This window comes from Saimiri boliviensis, chromosome 7, assembly GCF_048565385.1.
Source record: "Saimiri boliviensis isolate mSaiBol1 chromosome 7, mSaiBol1.pri, whole genome shotgun sequence".
Classification (NCBI taxonomy): Eukaryota; Metazoa; Chordata; class Mammalia; order Primates; family Cebidae; genus Saimiri; species Saimiri boliviensis.
The window spans coordinates 78359045-78384033 of record NC_133455.1 but is presented as its reverse complement, the minus strand read 5'-3'; the positions used below and the strand labels follow the sequence as shown (position 1 = coordinate 78384033).

The 24989-nt window shown below is 38.7% G+C and overlaps 1 protein-coding gene across 2 annotated transcripts in view; it reads right to left on the bottom strand.

The window, feature by feature from the left end:
* The window catches only part of SRGAP1 (SLIT-ROBO Rho GTPase activating protein 1), a 321930-nt gene that overhangs the window by 27805 nt on the left and 269136 nt on the right, over positions 1-24989 (bottom strand). For both annotated transcript variants that reach the window (XM_074402841.1, XM_074402840.1), the window contains exons 16-17: positions 6233-6338; positions 3287-3511 (exon numbers count right to left, since the gene is read on the bottom strand). In XM_074402841.1, coding sequence (XP_074258942.1) covers positions 3287-3511; positions 6233-6338 — 331 coding nt within the window. The remainder of the gene's footprint in view (positions 1-3286; positions 3512-6232; positions 6339-24989) is intronic.

Below are 24989 nucleotides of genomic sequence, written 5' to 3'. Positions count from 1 at the left end.
TATGTGTATGAGAATCACGATTTTATCCTCTTTTAAAACTTATCCCTTAACACTGTCACTACCTCTCCTCAAATGCATGCTGATAAATGGAATACATGGGCCACAGATATAAACCTAATATTACTGTAAAAGCCCATTTGCATTTCTGATGTTGGGGGACAAGTATAACTACTACACTATTGACTTTCTGTTTAAAATGAGCAATACCCACAGAAAACACCAGTTTAGAAAGATGGACACCGTCAAGCACATGTTACTGGTTGCAAGAGTATCACAGGACCTACAATCTGGAAAAAGTAGCCATCGCAAAATGTCCCAGAATATAATACATCAAATAATACTGACCAGACATCTACAAACTTGCTCTTTTCATAAAATGAACAAGACAGCAGAGCTTACTGACATAGCCCTAATATTTAAAAATGCTAACTAGGCCAGGCACAGTGGCTCACACCTGTAATCCCAGCACTTTGGGTGGCTAAGGTGGGCAGATCACCTGAGGTCAGGAGCTCGAGACCAGCCTGGCCAACATGGTGAAATCGTCTTCACTAAAAATACAATAATTAGCTGGGTGTGGTGGTGGACGCCTGTAATCCCAGCTACCCGGGAGCCTGAGGCAGGAGAATTGCTTGAACCCGGTAGGCAGAGGTTGCAGTGTGTAGAGATTGCATTGTGGTGTTCCAGCCTGGTGACAGAGCGACACTCCATCTAAAAAAAAAAAAAAAGCTAACCATACCTTTGGCACTGGCTTTAAAACAAATACAACGAAGAAAATAAAATTACGTATCTAAGCAGGGTTAAGCTGTATTCATTTACCTCCCCAGAGCCAAGCTCAGCTAGTATCTTGCCCATAGTAATTACTCAAGTAAATATTTTGAAATTGAACTTCATGTGTAAAGTTGGTGAATATACTACAGAACTGGAATCTAGTATGTTTTGTTCTTAATTTAGAAAATAGTATTTCTGGAAATGGTCAACTCAGTTTTCTTAAGGCGTATGACCATACTATGATTCAAGTTAAAAAAAAAAGTACTTTCAGTTATTTAATTATTTTTCAGCTACTCATTCCACTTCTACTTAATCTTTGGTAAGAAAATGGGAGAGAAAGGCCAGGTGCAGTGGCTCATGCCTGTAATCCCAGCACTTTGGGAGGCTGAGGTGGGTGGATCACCTGAGGTCAGGAGTTTGAGACCAACCTAGCCAACATGGTGAAATCCCATCTCTAATAAAAATACAAAAATCAGCTGGGTGTGGTGAGGGGTACCTGTAATCCCAGTTATTCGGGTGAGGTGGGAAGGAAAGTGTTGTGAGCAGGGTCCAGAACAAGGGATTTAGACAAACCCATTTCCACCTGCTCTTGAATCCTAGCTGTACAGGGCAGTTTCTGAGCTGGGAAGGGAGGCTGCTGAGTGGGAAGACTCACGTGTGCTTTGGAATCACACACACCTAACCCTGATTTACTACTAATCACTGGACAGGCTCTTTGGCGTTTCTTAACTTACTTGGTAGAGTGGTCATGACAAATAAAAGAGAACATGTGCACCAAGCAGCTGACATGTAATAGGGGTTCAAGAAATTGAAGTTTCTTTCTTTGCTATTTTTTAATTGATATATAATAGTTGTACATATTTTAGGGGTACATGTGATATTTTGATACCCATATACAATGTGTAATGATCAAATCTGGGTAACTGGGATATCCATCACCACACATTTATTTTTTCTTCATGTTGGGAACCTTACAATTCTTCTGTTTTAAAATACATAATACATTATTGTTAGCTATAATTTTCCTACTATATTGAATACTAAACTTATTCTAATTAAAAAATTTTTTTTGAGACAGAGTCTTGCTCTGCTGCCTAGGCTGGAGTACAGTGGCATATTTCAGCTCACTGCAACCCCCGCCTCCCAGGTTCAATCCAGTCCCCTGATTCAGCCAGAGTAGTTGGGACTATAGGCGCACACCACCATGCCCAGCTAATTTTTGTATTTTTAGTAGAGATGAGGTTTCACCATGTTGTCCAGGCTCATCTCGAACTCCTGACGTTAAGTGATCTGCCTGCCCCAGCCTCCCAAAGTGGTGGGATTATGGGCATGAGCCACTGTACCCAGCCTTTTTTTTTTTTTTTTTTTTCTTTTTTAGAGACAGGATCTTGTTTTCTTGCTCAGCCTGGAATGCAATGGTGTGATCAGAGCTTGCTGCAGCCTCAAACTCCTGGGATCAAATGATTTTCCAGCCTCAGCTTCCCAAGTATTTGGGACTACAGGTACAAGCCACTGTACCCGGCTTATTCCCTATCTGTATTTTCATAGCCCTTAACCAACATCTCTTCATTCCCTCCATTCCCCTTCCCTTCCTAGCCTCTGGTAACCACCATTTTACTCTCTACCTCTATGAGATCCACTTATGTTTGCTCCACATATGAGCATGAACACATGATATTTGTCTTTCTTGCCTGGCTTATTTCACTTAACATAATATGACCTTCACTGCTAGGTATAAATCCAAAAGAAAGGAAATCAGTATATTCAAGAGATATCGGCATTCCCATATTTATTGCAGCATTTGTCACAATAGCCAAGATGTGAAAACAACTTAGTGGCTATCAATGAATGCATGGATTAAAGAAATTATGGTACAACTACACAATGGAATATTATTCAGCCATAAAAAAGAATGAGATCCTGTCATTTGTAGCAACATGGATGGAATGGGAGGCAATATTACCATGCTAAAAAATTGTATCCCAACAATATATATATATATATCCCAACAATATAATAAATTTGCTCAAAATGACCTTTACTATTATAGTTAGAATTATATTCATTAGTAAGAGTGAAAATGAAAATAAATTAAGAATGAAAATACATTTGGTTGACAGGGCTCCTTTAAAATGAGAATTTAAAAATACTTTATATGAAATAAAAAACTTTGATTTAGACTGAAAAATAAAATGTCAATTCAATCTGTTATCTTTCCTTGGTTTAATGTAATGTAATGAGAAAGGGTATATAACATCGAAATCCTTTTTCTTTAAAAAAAAAATCATGATAGAGTCAATTTATTTAAAAGATATAGTCCTTTGAGAGAAGAGAGGGATAAATAAGAGTTTCCATGGGTGTTAGTATTTTAAAATTTATCTCAAGTATTACTGCTGCTTCCTTTTCTTTGAAGTTGGAAGCATTGGTGGCTTATGGGAAACTCTTTATCTTAATTAAATTGATAGCTACATTTCCATAATTTTTGGTGGAAGAGGAGGACCAAAACTTTTAGACTTACCAGTAGTCATCTCCAGCCATACATTTCTCATAAACAGGGCCATCCAGCTCTTTAGCATCTGGGAAAATAGTCTCATGGTGTATGATGATGGTTTTGATAATTTCATTCACATGTGCCTGGCAAGACACTTGATCCTGTATTTCTGGGACAGGCATCAATGTTGGGCCAAAGCAAATGGCCAGGTTATAAGGGTCCATCATATTCTCATCGCTGTACTGTGATAGACTACAAAAGGAAACAACAAAGGAGTTATAAAAGAACAAAGAAAAAAAGGATGTAAATGTTTAATAATAAGCTTCTTCAACTATAAGTTGGCTCAGCAAACTCCAAAGAAAGTGAAATGACTTAAGACCTTAACTAAGTAGAAATTGAGAGGGGAGTCTAAATCCTATTCACTTACTTAAGTAGCATTTTTCAAAATCAGGAGGGGGGTTAATACAATATTCACTACAGTGGAGACCAGGATCACATAAATGAGTTTTATTTGTAAATGTGATGGTCAGGCTCTAAATGCTTCTCAAGTAAATTTGGGATACAGAGTAAGGATTTTCATAAAGCTTTATGGATGTCTTTAAAATGGTTCTCCCACCACTCAAATATACCTCAGATTGTTAGTTTTCTCCTATAAATCTTGGGGAAAGCCTAGAAGAGAACAAAGAACCTTTTCTTTGTAACTACTAATAGGAGCAAATAACTCCAGGCTTTATAATTTGCTTTTGGGTAAGACAATCCACAGTAGGTGACAAACAGTGTCACGAAAGCCATTATAAACACAAGAAAAGGGGAAAGGAATCCTCATTTCTCTCATTACATGCCAAGCTTGGAAACTGTGGGGGAGATTTCCAATTGTCTAGTACCAACTTCTACATTCTACTCAATATGTATTTGTGAAATATTTTCACAGTGACACAGAATAAGCCAGCTCTTTATTGCTATGCTCCCTGTTCGAGGGAGAATTTAGATATGTTATCTTTCAGTATTGCTATGCTCCCTGTTTGAGGGAGAATTTAGATATGTTATCTTTCAGTGTATAGAATGTCAATCTTGAAAGGAAATGTAAAATCCAGGTGAACATATGACAAATGGAAGGAGAAAAAGGAGACTCAATAACCTTTGTGAGATGATGACAGACACAAAGAAACTGACATGATACTTTACCCTTTTTTTGGAAATAAGATAGTCTAGACAGTAGAAAATACAAAAGCATAATTTCCAGAGCTAACATGTCTTTCCCTTCTGCCATTTCTCAAACATACAATATTTCTAAAAAAAAAAAATCACAATAACAGTAAATGATGATCATGTTTCAGATCATCTTGAAAACAAATGAATCTTGAAAGTGGAGATTCCGAGTAAGAATGGCCTAATTTCCAAAAGACATACTTCAGCTCAGTGGAGAGAGTCACAGTTAATCTTTCTGAGTCTTTAGTGCTGGCTTGCAAAGAAAAACATGATGTAAAAATGTTATTTCCAAGTTTTGATTTTGCAGCAAAAAATTATAGTGAATCTCTCTTTTAATAATCCCGATCCCAAGCATCCTGCCCTAGAGGCTGGGCCCTTTTGTCTGCATGAAGGCAGGTGCAACCAGCCAGGGGGCCTCTGGGCAGAACCACCGGAAGCAATGCCGGGAATGCCCATGGTGCATTTGCCATGCATGATGAGTTAGGTTCAGGTTTGGAGAACTTTCTTAATTTACAGACTGCTTTCCTAGTCCATTACAGATTATTAGTTCACAGTGAATTTTATTCCGGTGTGTTAGGACGATTTGGTAGAAATGGTATAGAGAGGGCCAGTAGGAAGGCAAGGTACTCCATCCTGGGGGATGGTGGTAGTGGTGTGGGCAACGAACAAGCCTCTGGATTTTAAAAACTGCCTGGGTGACTGTGTTTATTTAAAGGTACAAATGTACAGAGTCTAGCCGAAACATAGTTTAAACCCATCTCTCTAGATACTGCTTATTTCCAGTGGTGATTAATGTACAAATGGGTTCCTACTGTCATTTGTGAATGTTTTACGCACCACAGGTCAGCAGTAGAGTCTCATTCTGTATGGTTCTCTGCCAATATTTCCCTATTGTATGATACTTGGCTCTTGGGGTCAAGCTGAGTGGGTATGATTCAGGACTAGTCAGTGGGATTGTAATAAATCATCACAGCTTTTGAGAACTCCAAATGTCCCATGAAATACAGAAAAGAAAATACCCGTATTTTAGGAAAGGAAAATCCATGCTAGCACGAGAAGGCATTTCCCCAAGTTTATTCAATGTTGATTCCCCCTACACTTCTTTATTTCCAGCTGCTTAACTGAATGTTAAAGCATGGGGACTCTTAGATGGACTTCGGGAGGCTGTTCTTAGAACAGAACGCAAACAGCAGGAAGTAGCATGGCTGAAAATCAAATGGCTGAAATTAAAAGAATAAAGTTCTTTGAAAATAATGTAGTAATTGAAAAGATTTGTTACTTTGTTTAAGAGAACATTTTGAAGTATTTTCTTCTTGATAAGGTCTCATTACAGTGAATTTGCAGAAATTCTTTTTTGGATCTGTGTACAATTCCCATCCCTGATTTTCTTCCATCCCCGACTACAACATTAAAAATCACAAAAATTTTCCGCAATGAACAGCCAGTTTACATCATTTTGACAAAAACGTTCATGACAGTTTTGGATGGAAGTTGGAAAACACTGAATAACACTTTTCACTTAAAAGTGTCTGTGTGTGTTTTTAAAGTAATATTTACATATTTTTGCATTTGTGGTCACAGTTTAGGGTAGGGCTTTCATCTATCAATGACCTTGATTTGCTGGAAAAATGTACTTTCACAGTCTATATTCAATCATTTTTCTCTTTGACTCTGCTGATAAATGGAACCCAATGTACACTTTACAGGATCCAAGAACAAAGACAGAATTTAGATGGGCCTTTTGTCAGAGCATTCAGTACTTACTGATTGAGGAAGGCAAAGAGGTACCTCATCACTATAAGGATGGACCTGGGCAAAGTCAGGAGGAGTTTGCGGATGTGAAGCGCCCTCTCATAGAGATTATCTATTCCTACAGATAGAAGATGACATGGTCAGAGTCCTTTCACCTGCCACATTTAAAGCAGAACAATGCAGTACATGTATTACTGGTACACATCTGAATATAAGCAACACCTTGCTCTTGTGTGAGATGCAACTGTAACCAAAACAGTGAATAAATGATCAGCTTGGGTATACCACCATTTCAGAGGGCATCTCCTCTGACACTCACCATTTTCTCTGATTTTCATGGACTTAGCTTTGAGTAATTTAGAGTCTTCTAGATTTAAAAACTATTTTTTTCCTTTCCTGCTAATTCTAAATTTTGCATCTGATATGATTTCAACTCCTCTTGCTGCAGGCTAACCAAAGTAGCTTTCTGGGGCATGGCACCCCTCCTCCAACCATTACGCATTAATTCATCATATATTTGTCTATTACTATGATCCAGGCAATGTGCCAGGTTTAGAATCTCTCAAAATTGCCAGTGCATTTTGCTTGTATGACTTTTTATCTTGTATTATACTATCCCATCAATATTAGGAGAGCCTAACAGGTTTCAATCACTAAGAATACGTTAGCGATACAATTCCTGCCTTTACACAACGTATGCCCTGATGTTTATCCCATCTTCCCTGTAGGATGCTGAGCTCCCTCAAGAAAGGATTACATCGTGTTATACGACCTGTTTACCAGGAATACAAAGTATCCAAAGCATCTCAATACTAATGTGCTCGTGAACATCAGCAAAAAAGGCTACTACTACGACATTATTTGTATAATTCTCTATATACTGTAAAACACATTTTCACATTTGCTATCTAACTCAAAGTGAACAATAAACTTTGCAGTAGGCAGGGTACACACTGTCATCCCCGTTTATCAGATTAGGAAAATGAGAACTGGGCAAGTGGCTTACCCAAGGCCGGCAGGCTAGAAGGGGTACAGCTGGGACGGCTACCTGTTTCCTGTTTCATAAGTCTGGTCGCCTTTCTTGGATCCCAAGACTACAACTTTGGAAAGTTGGACCTTTACAAAATACAACTTTGAAGATACCCAATAAACATATATTTGAGAAAATATTTCCAAAAACGTAGTAAGTTTGAAAACATTTCTGAAGCTTCCTATACTTTTATATCACTATATTGTTCTTAATTGCTCTTGATATATTCATGCATCCCACTTGAAAATTCTCAGTCCACAGCTTCTGACACCATAGTCAAATCATTCTCCTCATTATTACTGTTGTTTTTAAAACCTTCCACCCACAAATGTGGATAACTCTCAGATTTCTACCTGGTTCTCCTCAATGGCAACCTCGTCCAGTTTCAAGGTTACAAATACCACTTTTAAGATGATATTTTTGCTTCATTTTTCTCCCTTGAATGGGAAAGAAGTCCTGTAGTTTCTACTTCTAGATATCTCACTGCTTATTTTCTAATTATTATTAGAAGTCTTTATTATTTCTAACTTAGACCATCAAAATACTCTTCTAACTCAGTTTCCCTTTCTGATTGCTTTTATACCAGTGGTTCTCAACCTTGACTTGGATTCACTTGGGGAGATTAAAAATGCTGATGCCTGAGATTCTTTTATGCAGCCAGGGTTGAGAACCACTGTCTTAATTACTTATTCCAAGCTCATTTTCCTGGAATCTTGAGTGCTGACCCCAGCTGTTTTCCACTTATTATCAAACTGGGCATTTTATTTCCCCTTTTGCACTGCTGAAAAGGTGTAAAAAATCTATTAGGAATATTCTTGATTAACCAAGAATGAGTTGACAAAACAAGCAATAATGTATCACGATTCCTCAGGGGCAGGGTGGGGGAGGAGTGGGGAACACTTCCATTCCTCCCTTTAAGTATGACAAAGTTGGAACTGTAGCTCTGTCATTTTTTAGCAAATGCAATTTCAAAAACTCTTGAACCAGAATGTAAGTAAAACATTATCATGCAATTAACATTCTTGCCCTAATATTCTTATTCTTTCAATATAAACCTATTATTTATAATAGTGTGACCTTTTTATTTGTAAAATATTTCAAAGTGGATAAAATATAACACTATGAACAAGGCAGATTAGGGTTACATCTATTGCATACAAGCATTTTGCTTAACATACTTTCCAGGTAATGGTCTTGATTTTTTTCCCCCCTGAAAAGAGGGAATCAGATACTCAAAAAAGAAGTTATTCAACAGGTGTATAAATTCTCTCAGGCCACAGTAACTCAATACTTAAGTTATCAACATTTCCACCCAATTCAGTCTTAGTAGGATCAAGACATGTCCGAGAGTAAGCTATTTATCTCCATGACAACATCAGGTGACATGTGCAAAACTACATTGTACAGAGAGGGAAGATGAAATGCCTACAGATGAAGCAATTTGCAAGTTACTGAGAACGTAATGGGGGAATTTTATACCTTTAAATACTATTTAGACACAGCTGCATTATTCTCTCATATTAGAAATTAACTGGTTGAATGTTTATTACATAAAATAGCTGATTTTAGAAAAAGTGTAATGTTGTTGCTGCTTTAAGTTAAAGAGGACAAAGATGATTTAGCATCCCTGTAACTAGAAAGTCTATCTCTAAATATGAAAAAGAAAAAACCCTTCAAAAGTGTAATCATACATATTATAATTTATTCTTAAGACAAGAACAAAACTTCTCCCACTGTTTATTCAGGATCTTGGGTGTTTCAAAAGTGAAGTTTCCTAATTCTCTAAGCAAATCCTCATTTTAAAGTTAAGGTCGAGGCTAAGGTGAGAGAATTGCTTGAGCCCAGGTGTTTGAGGCTCCAGTGAACTATGATCGCACCACTACACTCTAGTGTGGGCAATGGAAGAATACGTCATCTCTAAAAAATAATAATCACAAAGTTAATCTCAACTATCAGGGACAGGATTTTTGTAGCTTAAGGCTAGTTTTGAAGTCCTAGAGTTACAAACAAAAGGAGGCCAAGTGTGTGAAGATGGCCAAGAGGAGGCAACTCTGGAGTGTAGCTCCCAGCAAGTGAGATGCAGAGGGCTACAGGACGCCACAATTCCAAGTGAGGGGCTGGGGTTCATTTCAGTGGGACTGGTAGGACAGTGAAAACAGCCCAGCGAAGGCAAGCCGAGGCAGGGTGAGAGCAGCCCAGAGGGGGCGAACTGAGACATGGTGGGTCACATCCCCACCTGGAAAGTGCAGCTGGCTCGGAGGGTTGGGGACTTCACCCCTTCACCCCCTCGGTGCTCCAATTCAGATCCTGTGCTTCCCTCATCCCTCCTGCAACTCATGGTCCACGAGAGCCCCACCAGACTGAGGGGCGCCGTGGGTTGTCGATGCAAATCTGAGTGATGGCTCTGGCCTGCCTGGCACCACAAGTTGTTGGCATGAACCTAGGTGGAAGTTTGGACTAACGCCAGTGGGACAGAACTATCCGTCCCACAGAAAGAGGCAGAGGTGAAAGCAGGGAATACGGCCTGGCAGGTCCAACCCAGACAAAACTGAAAAACTGAAGCCCTTGCGCTAGAGAGTTTTGCAGCAAATACACCAGTTTGATGTCGACAGGGAAGATTGAGCTTGGGGAGGGAATGATGCTTGCCATTAGGAAGGCGGGGCTAATCTCACCTATGTAAACAAACTCCAGGGGAAGACCACCCAGCAGCCTGACTGAATCTGAGGCAGCCCAGTAGCACCTCTATGGGCCAAAAAAAAGCCCTCAAAAACAAAAACAAAAAACCTCATACAGGATATACAGTTCCAACCTTAACAGAAAGGACGTCCACGCAGAGATTCCTCCCAAAATCACCAACTTCAAAGATCAAAGGGAGATAAATCCATGAAGATGGGAAGAAACCAGCACAAAAGATGAAATCATCAAAGACCAGAACACCTCTTCTCCTCCCAGGGATCAAAACTCGTTACCACCAAGGAAACAAAACAAGAGAGAGAATGAGTTTGACGAACTGACAGAAGCAGGCTTCAGAAGGTGGATAATAACAAACTTCTCTGAGTTAAACAAACATGTTCTAACCTAATGCAAAGAAACTAAAAACTTTGAAAAAAGGTTAGACGAAATGCTAACTAGAATAACCAGCTTAGAGAAGAACAACAAATGACTTGATGGAGCTGAAAAACACAGCACAAGAGCTAAGTGAGACATACACAAGTTTTAACAGTTGAATCGATCAAGCAGAAGAAAGGATATCAGAGACTGAAGATCAAATTAATGAAATAAAATGAGAAGGCAAGATTAGAGAAAAAAGAGTGAAAAGAAATAACAAAGCCTCCAAGAACTATAGGATTATGTGAAAAGACCTAATCTACGCTTGATCGGCATACCTGAATGTGACGGGGAGAATGAATCCAAGTTGGAAAACACTCTTCAGGATATTATCCAGGAGAACTCCCCAACCTAACAAGGCAGGCCAACATTCAAATCCAGGAAATACAGAGAACACCACAAAGATACTCCTCAAGAAGAGCAACCCCAAGGCATATAATCATCAGATGCACCAGGGTTGAAATGAAGGGAAAAATCCTAAGAGCAGCCAGAGAGAAAGGTTGAGTCACCCACAAAGGAAAGACCATCAGACTCACAGCAGATCTCTTGGCAGAAACCCTACAAGCTAGAAGGGAATGGGGGCCAATATTCAACATCCTTAAAGAAAACAACTTTCAACCCAGAATTTCATATCTGGCCAAACTCACCTTCATAACTGAAGGAGAAATAAAATCCTCTATAGACAAGCAATTGCTGAGAGAGTTTGTTACCACCAGACCTGTCTTACAAATGCTCCTGAAGGAAGCACTAAACATGGAAAGGAACAACCAGTACCAGCCACTGCAAAAATGTACCCAATGGTAAAGACTAATGATGCAATGAAGAAACTGAGTCAAAACAATGGGCAAAACAAAATGGCAGGATTAAATTCAAACGTAACAATATTAACATTGAATGTAAATGGCCTAAATGTCTCAATCAAAATACACAGACTGGCAAACTGGATAAAAAGTCATGACCCACTGGTGTGCTGTATTCAGGAGACCTATCTCATGTACAAGGAGGACTCACATAGACTCAAAATAAAGGGATAGAAGAAGATTTACCAAGCAAATGGAGAGGAAAAGAAAGCAGGGGTAGCAATCCTACTCTCTGATAAAATGGACTTTAAACGAACAAAGATCAAAAGAGACAAAGAAAGGCACTGCAACAAGAAGAGCTAAGAATAATGGTAAAAGGATCAATGCAATAAGAAGAGCTAACAATCCTAAATATATAAGCACCTAATGCAGGAGCACCCAGATACATAAAGCAAGTTCTAAATGACTTACAAAGAGACTTAAAAGACTTCCACACAATAATAGTGGGAGACTTTAACACTCCACTGTCAATATTGGACAGATCAATGAGACAGAAAGTCAACAAGGATATCCAGGACTTGAACACAGATATGGACCAAGTGGACCTAACAGACATTTATAGAACACTCCACCACAAATCCACAGAATATACATTCTTCTTTGCACTACATTGTACTTACTCTAAAACTGACCACATAATTGGAAGTAAATCACTCCTCAGCAAATGCAAAAGAATGGAAATCATAACAGTCTCTCAGACCACAGTGCAATCAAATTAGAACTCAGAATTAAGAAAAGTGCTCAAAACTGCATAATCACATGGAAACTGAACAACTTGCTCCTGAATGATGAATGGATAAACAATGAAATGAAGGCAGAAATAAAAATGTTCTTCCAAACCAACAAGAATGAAGACACAATGTACCAGAATCTATGAAACACATGTAAAGCAGTGTCTAGAGGGTAATTTATAGCAAGAAATGCCCACATGAAAAACAAGGAAAGATCTGAAATCGACACCCTATCAACAAAATTGAAAGAGCTAGAGGAGCAACATCAAAAAACAAAAACAAAAATAAAAACAAAAAAAAAAAAACCCTCAAAAGCAAGCAGAAGACAAGAAAGAACTAAGATCAGAGCAGAATTGAAGGAGACAGAGACATAATAAACCCTTCAAAAAAATCAATAAATCCAGTACCTAGTTTTTTGAAAAGATCAACAAAATAGACAGACTGCTAGCTAGATTAATAAAAAAGAAAAGAGGGAAGAATTGAATAGCTGCAATAAAAAATGATAAAAAGGGAGATCACCACTGATGCCTCAGAAATACAAACTAACATCAGAGATTACTATAAATAGCTCTATGCATATAAACCAGTAAATCTGGAAGAAATGGATAAATTCCTGAACACTTGCACACTCCAAGACTAAACCAGGAAGAAGTTGAAACCTTGAATAGACCAATAACAAGGTACGACATCGAGGCAGCAGTTAATAGCCTACCAACCAAAAAAGTCCAGGTCCAGAAGGATTCACAGCTGCCCTCTACCAGATGTACAAAGAGGAGCTGGTACATCTTTTGAAACTATTTCAAACAATACAAAAAGAGGGAATCCTCCCTAACCTTTCTATGAGACCAACATCATCCTGTTACCAAAACCAGGAAGATACACAACTAAGAAAGAAACCTACAGGCCAATATCCATGATGAACGTTGATGTAAAAATCTTCAATAAAATACTGGCAAACCAAATCCAACAGCACATCAAAAGCCTTATCCACCATGATCAAGTAGGCTTCATCCCAGGGATGCAAGCCTGGTTCAACATACACAAATGTATAAATGTAATCCACCACATAAACAGAACCAAGGACAAAAACTACATGATTATCTCAACAGATGCAGAGAAAGCCTTTGACAAAATTCAACAGTGCTTTATGCTAAAAACGCTCAATAAACTAGGTATCAATGGAACATCTCAAAATACTAAAGCTATTTACAAAAAACCCACAGCCAATATCATACTGAACAGGCAAAAACAAGAAGCATTCCCTTTAAAAAGTGGCACTAGACAAGGATGCCCTCTCTCACCACTCCTATTCAATATAGTATTGGAAGTCCTAGCCAGAGCAATTAGGCAAGAAAAAGAAATAAAGGGCATTCAATTAGGAAAAGAAGTCGTCAAATTGTCCCTATTTGCAGACATGATTGATATTTAGAAGACCCCATCATCTCAGCCCAAAACCTCCTCAAGCTGATAAGCAACTTCGGCAAAGTCTCAGGATACAAAATCAATGTGCAGAAATCACAAGCATTCCTATACATTAACAACAGACAAACAGAGAGCCAAATCGTGAGCAAACTCCCATTTACAATTGCTACAAAGAGAATGAAATATCTAGGAATACAACTGACAAAGGATGTAAAAGACCTCTTCAAGGAGAACCACAAACCATTGATCAAGGAAATAGAAGACACAAATGGATGGAAAAATATTCCATGCTCATGGTTATTTTTTATATTTTTAATATTAATATTGAATATTAATATTCAATATTCATGTTAATGAATAATCAATATTGTGAAATGGCTATACTGCCCAAAGTAATTTATAGATTCAATGCTATCCTCATCAAGCTACCACTGACCTTTTTCACAGAACTGGAAAAAACCACTTTAAACTTCATATGGAACCAAAAGAGAGCCTGCATAGCCAACAATCCTAAGCAAAAAGAACAAAGCTGGAGGCATCATGCTACCTGACTTCAAACTACACTATAAGGCTACAGTGATTAAAACAGCATGGTACTGGTATCAAAACAGAGTTTTAGACCAATGGAACACAACAGAGGCCTCGGAAGCAACACCATACATCTACAACCATCTGATCTTTGAAAAACTTGACAAAAACAAGGAATGGGGAAAGGATTCCCTGTTTAATACATGGTGTTGGGAAAACTGGCTATCCATATGCAGGAAGCTGAAATGGGACCCCTTCCTTACACCTTATACAAAAATTAACTCAAGATGAATTAAAGATTTAAACATAAGACCTAATACCATAAAAACCCTAAAAGAAAACCTAGGCAACACCGTTCAAAACATAGGCATAGGTGAAGACTTCATGACTAAAACACCAAAGCAATGGCAGCAAAAGCCAAAATAAACAAATAGGCCCTAATTAAACTTAAGAGCTTCTACACAGCAAAAGAAACAATCATTAGATTGAACCAGCAGTCAACAGAATGGGAAAAAATTTTTGCAATCTACCCATCTGACAAAGGGCTAATATCCAGAATCTATAAAGAACTAAAGCAGATTTACAAAAAAAAAAAAAAAAGCCATTCGAAAGTGGGCGAAGGAGATGAACAGATACTTTTCAAAGAAGACATATATGTGGCCAACAAACATATGAGAAAATGCTCATCATCACTGGTCATTAGAGAAATGCAAATCAAACCACAGTGAGATACCCTCTCACGCCAGTTAGAATGGCGATCATTAAAAAATCTGGAGACAACAGATGCTGGAGAGGATGTAGAGAAAAAGCAACACTTTTACACTATTGGTGGGAGTATAAATTAGTTCAACCATTATGGAAAATAGTGTGTCGATTCCTCAAGGATCTAGAAATAGAAATTCCATATGACCCAGCAATCCTATTACTGGGTATATACCCAGAGGATTATAAATTGTTCTATTATAAAGACACATGCATATATATATATTCATTGTGGCACTGTTTACAATAGCAAAGACCTGGAACTGACCCAAATGCCTATCAATGGTAGACTGGACAGAGAAGATGTGGCACATACACACCATGGAATACTATGCAGCCATAAAAAATGACAAGTTCATGTCCTTTGTAGAGACATGGATGAATCCAGAAACCATCATTCTCAACAGACTGACACAAGAACAGAAAACCAAACACCACACATTTTCACTCATAGTCAGGTGACGAACAATGAGAACACTTGGGCATAGGGAAGGGAACACCACTCACTGGGATGGGTGGGGGGGATGGAGGGGATGGGAGGAGAGGGACAGCAGAGGGTGGGGAGGATGGGGAGGGATTACACTGGGAGAAATGCCTGATGTAGTCAATGGGGTCGGGAGGGTTTGGGGGGATGGAGACAGCAAACCACCATGGCATGTATGTACCTATGCAACAATCCTGCAGGATGCAGGATGTGTACATGTACCTCAGAACCCAAAGTACAATTAAAAAAAAAAAAAAAAAGAAAGGATATAAAAAGAACCACTGTTACTATATTATTCATGTTTAATATTTGTCAAATCCCATAGATGGCAAGTCACTCTGGAGGCTACATTCTCTGTAACTACAGGGCATAGGCATTACTTCCAAGAGGTTTTGTTGTTGTTACTGTTTTTGAGATGGAGTCTCACTCTGTCACCCAGGCTGGAGTGCAGTGGGGTGATCTCGGCTCACTTCAAGCCTCACCTCCTGGGTTCAAGTGATTTTGATGCCTCAGCTTCTCAGGTAACTAGGATTATGGGTGCTCACCATCATGCCTGACTAATTTTTGTATTTTTAGTAGAGATGGGGTTTTGCCACATGGTCTAGGTTGGTCTCAAACTCCTGGCCTCAAGTGATCTGCCTGCCTCAGCCGCCTGAAGTGCTGGAATTACAAGCATGAATCACCATGCCCAGCCTTAAGAAGTTTGATCTTAATTCAAGATACCCTTGTTTCTATCTTTCAGTTCTACACTTAGTCCCTCTACCTCTTAAAGGCAGTTTTGAAATTTTATTTAAAAAGAATTGAGGGAACAAATATTTGTACACCAGTTTCAGAGTAGCATTATTCATAATAGCCAAAAGGTGGAGACAACCTAAATATTCACTGACAGACGAGTGGATAAGCACAATGTACTATGTGCACACAGTGGAGTATTATTCAGCCTTAAAAACAAAGGACTTTCTGACACATGCTGCAACACGGATGAGCCTTGAAGACACTACACTAAGTGAAGCCAGTCACAAAAGAACACATAGTGTATGATTCCATTTATGTTAGGTACCTAGAACAGGTAAATGCATAGAGACAGAAAGTAGGAGAGAGAATGCAGGACTCGGGTGGAGGTGCAGGAGGATGGGGAGTTACTGTTTGAGTACTGAGTTTCTGTTTGGGCAGATGAAAAAGTTCTAGAAATGGATAGTGGTGATGACTGTGAACGTACCTAAAGCCGTTCACAATCATCACCACTATCCGTTTTTCATTTGCATCCCGCAGGCATACCTCTGTTATTGTGGTAACATACATATATAACATAAAACTTACTATGTTAATGATTTTTAAGTGTATACCGAACTGAACACCAAACTGCACACTTAAAAATCAACATGGTAAATTTTATGTTATATATGTATGTTGCCACAGTAAAAGATGCATGCCTGTGGGATGCAAATGAAAGATTTCAGGAGAAAAGCAATGAGGACATACGTGAAACCAAAAAAGACTAAGGTTATGTGAGGCAGATGTACATTCTCTATAACTACAGCCAATATAAATCGAAGCAAAACAGAACTGCCGGCATTCCTGAGGTAGAAGCAATCTATCCATCTCGAAGGCCTCCGACTGTGATGGCTGTGAGCAGCACTCACGATTCTACCTGGCTGGCTGCTCAACAGGCGCACCGTGTGCCTCCCACAGGGGCTTCGCTCTGGTACAACTGACTCATTTACTCTCCTGAGTCCAGTTAGCGGGCAAAATTTATGGTTGCTGCTGACACACTGATGAATGTGCGTTCCTAGCTGGCTCTGAGTGTGGCAATTCATGGTCTTTCACAATTTCATGCTGGAGTGAAGGATGGGTTTTTTCTTCCCCTTAGAAAAGTTGTGAGGAAAATCAGTATTTCATTTGGATTTCTTTTAAGCTGGGCTTTGTTTCCACAATTCAAGGTCTCATGTAATTAGGTAAAAGTGGCATTCAAAGCTCCCTGGGCTAATTTATGTTCTTTTCCCAGCAATGCAAGGTTCTCATGTTAGTGTCCCAACTTCCCAGAAGGAGGGTTTGATAGCTCCATGTAAATGCATGTGAAAAATCTACCATAAAACACAAGTTACTTCAGCAAATGGCAAAAAGTTCAAATGGTCATCACTCTGAAAATACTGGTTCTTCTGTGGACTATTTGTAGAAGTATTTGTTTGCCAGAAAACAAATAATAAATCACAAGATGCAAATTTCCCCTTAGGTATGAAGATAGGGAAATTCCTCAGTGGCCACATTTAGAAATTGTTTATTTAACAGTGGGTACACAAATACTTGTGAGTTCCATGGCCTCACAAGTGGCATTCAAGATTGAATCTACCAGTTTCAGGACATTTTTAGGTTCACTCTAACAATGTAAAGGTGTTAATCAAACCTTTGTATATAATTGTTTAATAGACTGACTTCTGTGAATCAAACCATTGATTTCTCTCCTAAATAACAGCTCTATAGAAATACACATATAGATGAGGCTGAGCATGATAGCTCATGCCTGTAATCCCATCACTTTGGGAGGCTGAGGTGGGTGGATCACAAGGTCAGGAGTTCAAGACCATTCTGGCCAATATGGTAAAACCCTGTCTCTGCTAAAAATACAAAAATTAGCCAGGCGTGGTGGCGGGCGCCTGTAGTCCCAGCTATTTGGAAGGCTGAGGGAGAAGAATTGCCTGAACCTGGGAGGCGGAGTTTGTAGTGAGCCAAGATCACACCACTGCACTCCAGCCTGGGTAACTGAGACTTCGTCTCAAAAAAACAAAACAAAACAAAAAAGAAATACATATGTAGATGTTTCCTGTTCCACTGAATTATCATATTGAGTTTAATAAAGAAACTTGACTCTTAGACTAGAGAGCTTTACCTACTCAGTTCAGATACTCAGTCTATTAAATATTTTTAAAGATAAAGGAAAATTTAAGAACACTATTATAAAGCATTAAACAGAAATTTAGAATTCAGAGAGAAAACCACCATGTATGTCAATAAAATTGAAAGAACTTTTTATAGTGAAAACATACATTAGAGCACCAGAAAAAGAGTTCAAAAGTTTTTTTCATGAAATAATCAGAAAAGGCAAATTAACTTAGGTACTAAGGGACTCATCATAGTATTCTGGTATAACTGCAAAATCACTGGAAACAATCTAAATGTCTAAACTAAGGGATTTGTTACATAAAATAGAAATCATTATAGGGTCTCTAAAAGCTATATTTTGAAAATAATATTATTGAGTTTTTAAAAAATGGTTTATGAAGAGGCAGTACAATATGACAAATTTTTTTACATCAGCTTGGCCGGGCACAGTGGCTCATTCCTTAATCCCAGCACTTTGGGAGAGCAAGGCAGATGGACTGCTTGAGTCCAGGAGTTCAAGATCAGCCTGGGCAATGTGGTGAAACCCCGTCTCTCCCCAAAAAACACAAAAATTAGCTGGGTGTGGTGGTGCATGCCTGTCGTCCCAGCTATTTGGGAGGCTGAGGTGGGCCTATCGCTTTAGACTGGAAGGCAGAGGTTACAGTGAGCCGTGATCATGCCACTGGATGACAGAATGAGGGCCTGTCTCAAAAAACAACTTTTTTCCTTTTTTACAACAGCTTTATTGGGATATAATTCATATACCATGCAATTTACCCATTTACAGTTTACCAATGACTTTTAGTATACTCAAGAGTTGTACAAGATCACCTCAATCAATTTCAGAACATTTTCGTCACTTCAAAAAGAAACCTCTTATCCATTAGCAGTCACTTGGTACGAGACAATTTTTATGAGGAGTATACAGGAGTGGTATATCCACAAAACGGATTATTATTTGGCAATAAAAAGAATGAAGTACTAATACATACTGTAACATGGATGATCCTTGAAAACATTATGCTAAGTAAGAGCCAATCACAAAGGACAATGTACTCTATAATTCTATTCATATGAAATGGCCAGAACAGGCAAATCTATAGAGACAGAAAGTACAGTAGTGATTGCCAGGGCCAGGGGTGGTGGTGGTTATGAGTAAATGGAAAGTAATTGCCAAAGTTTGCTAATTGGGGTTTCTTTTGGGGGTAATAAAAATGTACTATAATTGACTGTGGTGATGGTTGCATAATTCTGTGACTAGACTAAAAACCACTGACGTACTCTTTAATGGATGAATTGTAGAGTATGAGAATTATATCTAAATAAAGCTGCTTTACAAAGTACACAGGTACTATGGAAAAACTCTGGAAAGATATTAAAAACATTATCACTATCTCTGTGTAGAGAAATTATGATTTGTTCTTAGTTTATAATTTTCCCACAGTGATAACATGTTAATTGCATAACATTAGGTTGGTCCAAAAGTAATCATGGTTTTTGCCATTCAAAGTAATAGCAAAAGCTGCAATAACTTTTGCACCAACATAATAAATAATTAGTTTAAAAAAGCACTGACTACCCATTTGATGATTTAAGGAATTATTGTTGCTTTTTAAGGGTATGATAATGGTATTGTGGTTATGTTGTATATTAACATGAAACATATATTTGCTGTTGTTTGTGGTACACAAAATGTGTACATGCCTGTAGTTCTCTTTTGGCATTACTGGGGATAGAATTTTGTTCTCTGTGCTTTGTGTATTTTTCAAGTACTCTACAATGATTACATGTTGGTTTTGTGATACGAAACATGATAGAAAAGGAGTTCGGCTGGGCACATTGGCTCACACCTGTAATCCCAGCACTTTGGGAGGCTGAGGTAGGTGGATCACCTGAGGTCAGGGGATGGAGACCACCCTGGCCAACATGATGAAACCCCATCTTTACTAAAAATACAAAAATTAGCCAGGCATGGTGGCGGATGCCTGTAGTCCCAGCTACTCAGGAGGGTGAGGCAGGAATCGCTGGAACCTGGGAGGCAGAGGCTGTGTGGTCAGCTGAGATCACGCCACTGCACTCCAGCCTGGGTGACAGAGGGTGACTCCATTTCTAAAAAAAAAAAAAGAGTTCTTCACCTCCTGGAGGGATATACACACAGAGGAATGAATGATATGATGTCAGAGGGATGATGGAATGATGGAGGGGGTATAGGTTAGACAAATTTGGCGAGAAATAAAAATTGTTCAAACTGGGTGATTGCTTATATGGGAGTTCATTATATTATTGTTTCCTTCTGTAGATGTTTGAAATTTTCTATAATATAAAAAGTTAAAAAGAAAGTTACAAACAGGATGGATAGTACAGTTCCACTTTGGCTTTTAAAAAAGTTGTGTGTGCACAGGAATATTAAAAAGCCCAAGCCAGGCATAGTGGTGTACACCTATAGTCCCAGCAACTTGAGAGGCTGAGGCAGATGGGCTGCCTGAGCCCAGGAGTTTCAGTCCAACCTGGGCAACACAGCAAGACCCTGTGTGGTAAAAAAATTGTACACATAACATTGGTTCTCATTGGGTAGTAGAATTATGAAATTTTGGTAGGCAGTATTTTTTTTTTAGGGGGACATATGAAGGTTTATTATGGGTATATTGTATGATGCTGAGGTTTGAGGTACAAATGATCCCTTTACCCAGATACTGAGCATAGTAACCAACAGTTATTCAATGTTTGCCCCCTTTCCTCCGTCCACCCTTTCAGAGTCCATAGTATGAATTGTTGTCATCTTTATGTCTATGTGTACTTAATGTTTAGCTCCCACTTATAAGTGAGAACAAGCAGTATTAAGTTTTCTGTTTCTTTTGTTAATTTACTTAAGATAAGAGCTTCCAGCTCTATCCATGTTGCTGCAAAGAAAATGATTTTGTTTTTACGGCTGCATAGTATTTCATGGGTATAGGTACCACATTTGCTATATACAATCCACTGTTGATGGGCACCTAGGTTGATTCCATGTCTTTGTTATTGTAAATAATGCTATGATGAACATAGGAATGCATATGTCTTTTTGGTGATAGACAGTATTTTGTTTGACATGATTTTGTGTATTTTTCTGGTACTCTACAATGACTGCATGTTGGTTTGTGACAGGAAAAAAAAAATTCTCCCTTAAGAAATTGTTTCCCTGTACCCTAATAGTCACTTAAATAATAACACCTAATGTAAAACGAAGTGCAAATGTTTCATCTGGGCTCACAGCCTTGAGGCAGCCAGAGAAAAACATGAATTACTTGAGTGGCTTTTCTAGGGCAAGTCACTTAAACTTATACCCTAGGAAATCTCAGAGCCATGATACTGGGATATTCTAGAAGCTGCCCAGACTTTGTGGGTATGACTTGGAGCATTGACAAAACCACTCATAAAGTGGATGGTTAAAACAAAACAAAATAACTCTTGGGTGAGAAACTGAGAAACTACCAAGTTTGCCGCTTCATATTTATGTTGCATTTGATTTTACCATGTCCTCATCCAGATAAGTAATTTTTAAAAAGAAATTTATAGTAAATTAGAAAACAAATAGTGCATTAAAAAAAAAGAATGCTAAGATAAATTTCCTTTACTGCATATATTTGTAAGCTTCCAAAGAACGTGGTCATTCAGGGTCATAAAGCATAAACATGGCTGGATAATAACTCATTAAACACACACACACCCCCACGCACCCCTTTCCCCAAACAATCCAAAAAGCATAAACATGGCTGGATAATAACTCATCACACACACACATAACACACCAGACACACACACGCGCGCACACACACAGACACACATGCGCGCACACACCCACACACCCACCCCACCCCCACATACACCCTTTTCCCCAAACAATCCAAACATAGGTAAGCAAAAAGTAGTGAGTGATCCAGAGACTTATGCAAACTCTTAGAAAAGATGAATAGGGAAGATTTTTCTATACAAAATAACTGTCATGTGAAATGACTTTAATAGGGAAAATCAAACCCAATTACAGCAATGCTGCAAGATGACAAGGGTAAAAACAATCTATCACTCAGATCTCTCTTTCCTCTACAATTTCAAAATCTTTGTTTCTATTGTATATTAACTTAGCCTGCATTTATTTGGAAATATCTTACCTTTCCTGCTATATTTTAAGCCTCTTAAATGCAAGAATCAAGTCTCTGAATCCCTAGAAAGTTTTATACATTGTAGGCAATCAACTTGGTTCAGATCATCAAACGTTTACAATATTGATGAGGGGATAATGATAAAAGATGTATTATGCTATTCTCAAAGAATTTATCGAAAATCCAGGAAAAATGCATTATAGTCACATTGATAAGAAAAAAATGCTTGCTTAGAGATAAATCAATAAAATCCAAGAATCCTCTTTTTCTTAAGAGGTTAAATGTTGGAGGAAAAGGAGTTGTTATATAAAGAGGTTGTTAGTGGCAATATGTATGTTCTTGAAAAACCTGCCATTCTGTAAAACTGTGCACTAAAAATAACAAGGCTTATGGAGAAAAATAGCTAGACTTGGGCAGACTACTCAACATTTATGAAACTTTGTAACTAGATCACTAATGAAAACATTAACAATCCTATTAAAATCCAAGGATTATTAATCCATTGATTTTCATCAATCTGTTGTTTTAATACAGGATGGAATGTCCTTGTAGCTTCTTCATTTGCACTTGAGCACTGCAGAAACCACTTACATGAAGGATATCTCTATAGATTTTTTTCTTGTAGTTTACATATTTGCTAAATCTGACTCTAATTGCGAGAAAGCTTGACGTTGACTGTTACAAAGCATTTAATATGCCGGGAAAAATCACGCTGGAAACAATGTAACTTGAGGATAACACTAATAATTCTAAATTCATGTGGGTTAATTATGCCAAAGAAACACACACGTAGCAGAACAGACAGATTGCTAAGTGGCTAATCCAGGTATTGGTGTATGTTACCAGAATTTATAGTCAGAGTAATTGTAATAGAAGTAATGTTATCAGCTGGCAACACTTACTGAGGGTTAACTACATGCCAGGCATGATGTTAAACCCTTTACATGGATTATCTCATTTATTCTTCACATAGACTTTATGAAGATGAAGAAACAGCTATTTAATAAGATTAAGTATTAATATTTGTCCAAGTTTACAAAGTTGGGAAGTGGCAAAGCTAGGATTTGAACCTAGATCTTTCTGACTCTATGGCCTCAGTTATTAAAAACCACTATGAAATAATATTCTTTATCCAATAAAAGCATGAAATGATTCTATAATGGTAACTGACAATATGGCCCAATGCTTTTTATCCAACTGGTACATATCAGTGTTACAGCTGATATGATGTATGGACCTAGAAAACCACTAAGCATTGTACAGCACTTATTATTTTTCCAGACTTCAGCTTTTTGGCTAGGATGTGAGGAAAATCTTTGGACACGGCCAAAGGAGAATTCCAGAAGTGAGACACCTCCTTTTCATTTCTTTCCAGCTGGGTCAGAGGTTCACTGTGATGACTCAGGCTACGCAAGGGCTGTGGAATGGACATGCAGCTGTACTTCTAAATTCCAATGGGACATCAGACTTGGGTAAGCGGGAGGATTATGACTGGGAAATTCATACCCAACTGGAGCCAGGATGCTAGGCACTGATGCCAGACAAAGAACTTGTGGTGGAATCTTGACTTTTCAATTCATTTAATCTAAATTCTATTTAACTTAACATGCTCCAAGAGTTAACTAAGTCCTAACATTTGGGACTGGCCAAAGTTAGGGCTGCAAGACTGAGTAATCCATAAATCCACAGGCCCATGGAGCTAACTGTGGCCGCTTCATTGAGCATATTCTGTGCAAGGCACTTTTCTTGGCATTTTACATGTATTAGTTCACTAAATTTTCACAATCCTATTATGTAAGAATTAATGTTATTCCTATTTTACAGGTGAGAAAACTGAGGTGCAGAGAGCTTAAGAAACCTGGCCGGGCGCGGTGGCTCACGCCTGTAATCCCAGCACTTTGGGAGGCCGAGGCGGGTGGATCACGAGGTCGAGAGATCGAGACCATCCTGGTCAACATGGTGAAACCCCGTCTCTACTAAAAATACAAAAATTAGCTGGGCATGGTGGCGCGTGCCTGTAATCCCAGCTACTCAGGAGGCTGAGGCAGGAGAATTGCCTGAACCCAGAGATGGAGGTTGCAGTGAGCCGAGATCGCGCCATTGCACTCCAGCCTGGGTAACAAGAGCAAAACTCCATCTCAAAAAAAAAAAAAAAAAAAAGAAACCTGTATAAGGTCACATAGCTGATGAGTATGTGGCAGAGCCAGGATATGAACTAGGCTCTTTGAATCGAGAGCCTCCATTCTTAACCTACTCCCTACACTCTTTCTCTAGTAGTAGGAGACAGAGCGGTTAAAAACATTATAATGTGGGGAGATCAGAAAAATTGTAGACATATGACCCAGTAGAATACAGGTAGAGGAGAAAGTGATTAATCCTGCTTGGAGTGGTGGGGAGGACAGAGTTGTGGGAGGAGCGCAGATTCGGCAAAACCTTTGTAGCAGATGTTGAATGGTTATCAGGGACAGCAAAGGAAACAGCACAGACAAGGCGATGGAGGTGAGAAATGGCCCGCCATGTATACAGTTTGAAACATAGAGTAAACATGGTAGGGTGGCAGGAGAGGGCTGTGCAGCAGTAGGAGAGATCAGAGAGAGGAAGAATTCAATTCTATGAATTGGCCATGCCATGGAGTTTGCTTTTTTTTTTTTTGAGACAGAGTCTTTCTTGCTCTGTCACCCAGACTGGAGTGCAGTGACATGATCTCAGCTCACTGCAACCTCCGTCTGCCAGACTCAAGTGATCTTCCTGCTTCAGCCTCCTAAGAAGCTGGGAATTCAGGTAGATTTCACACTGCCCAGTTAATTTTTTTACTTTTAGTTGAG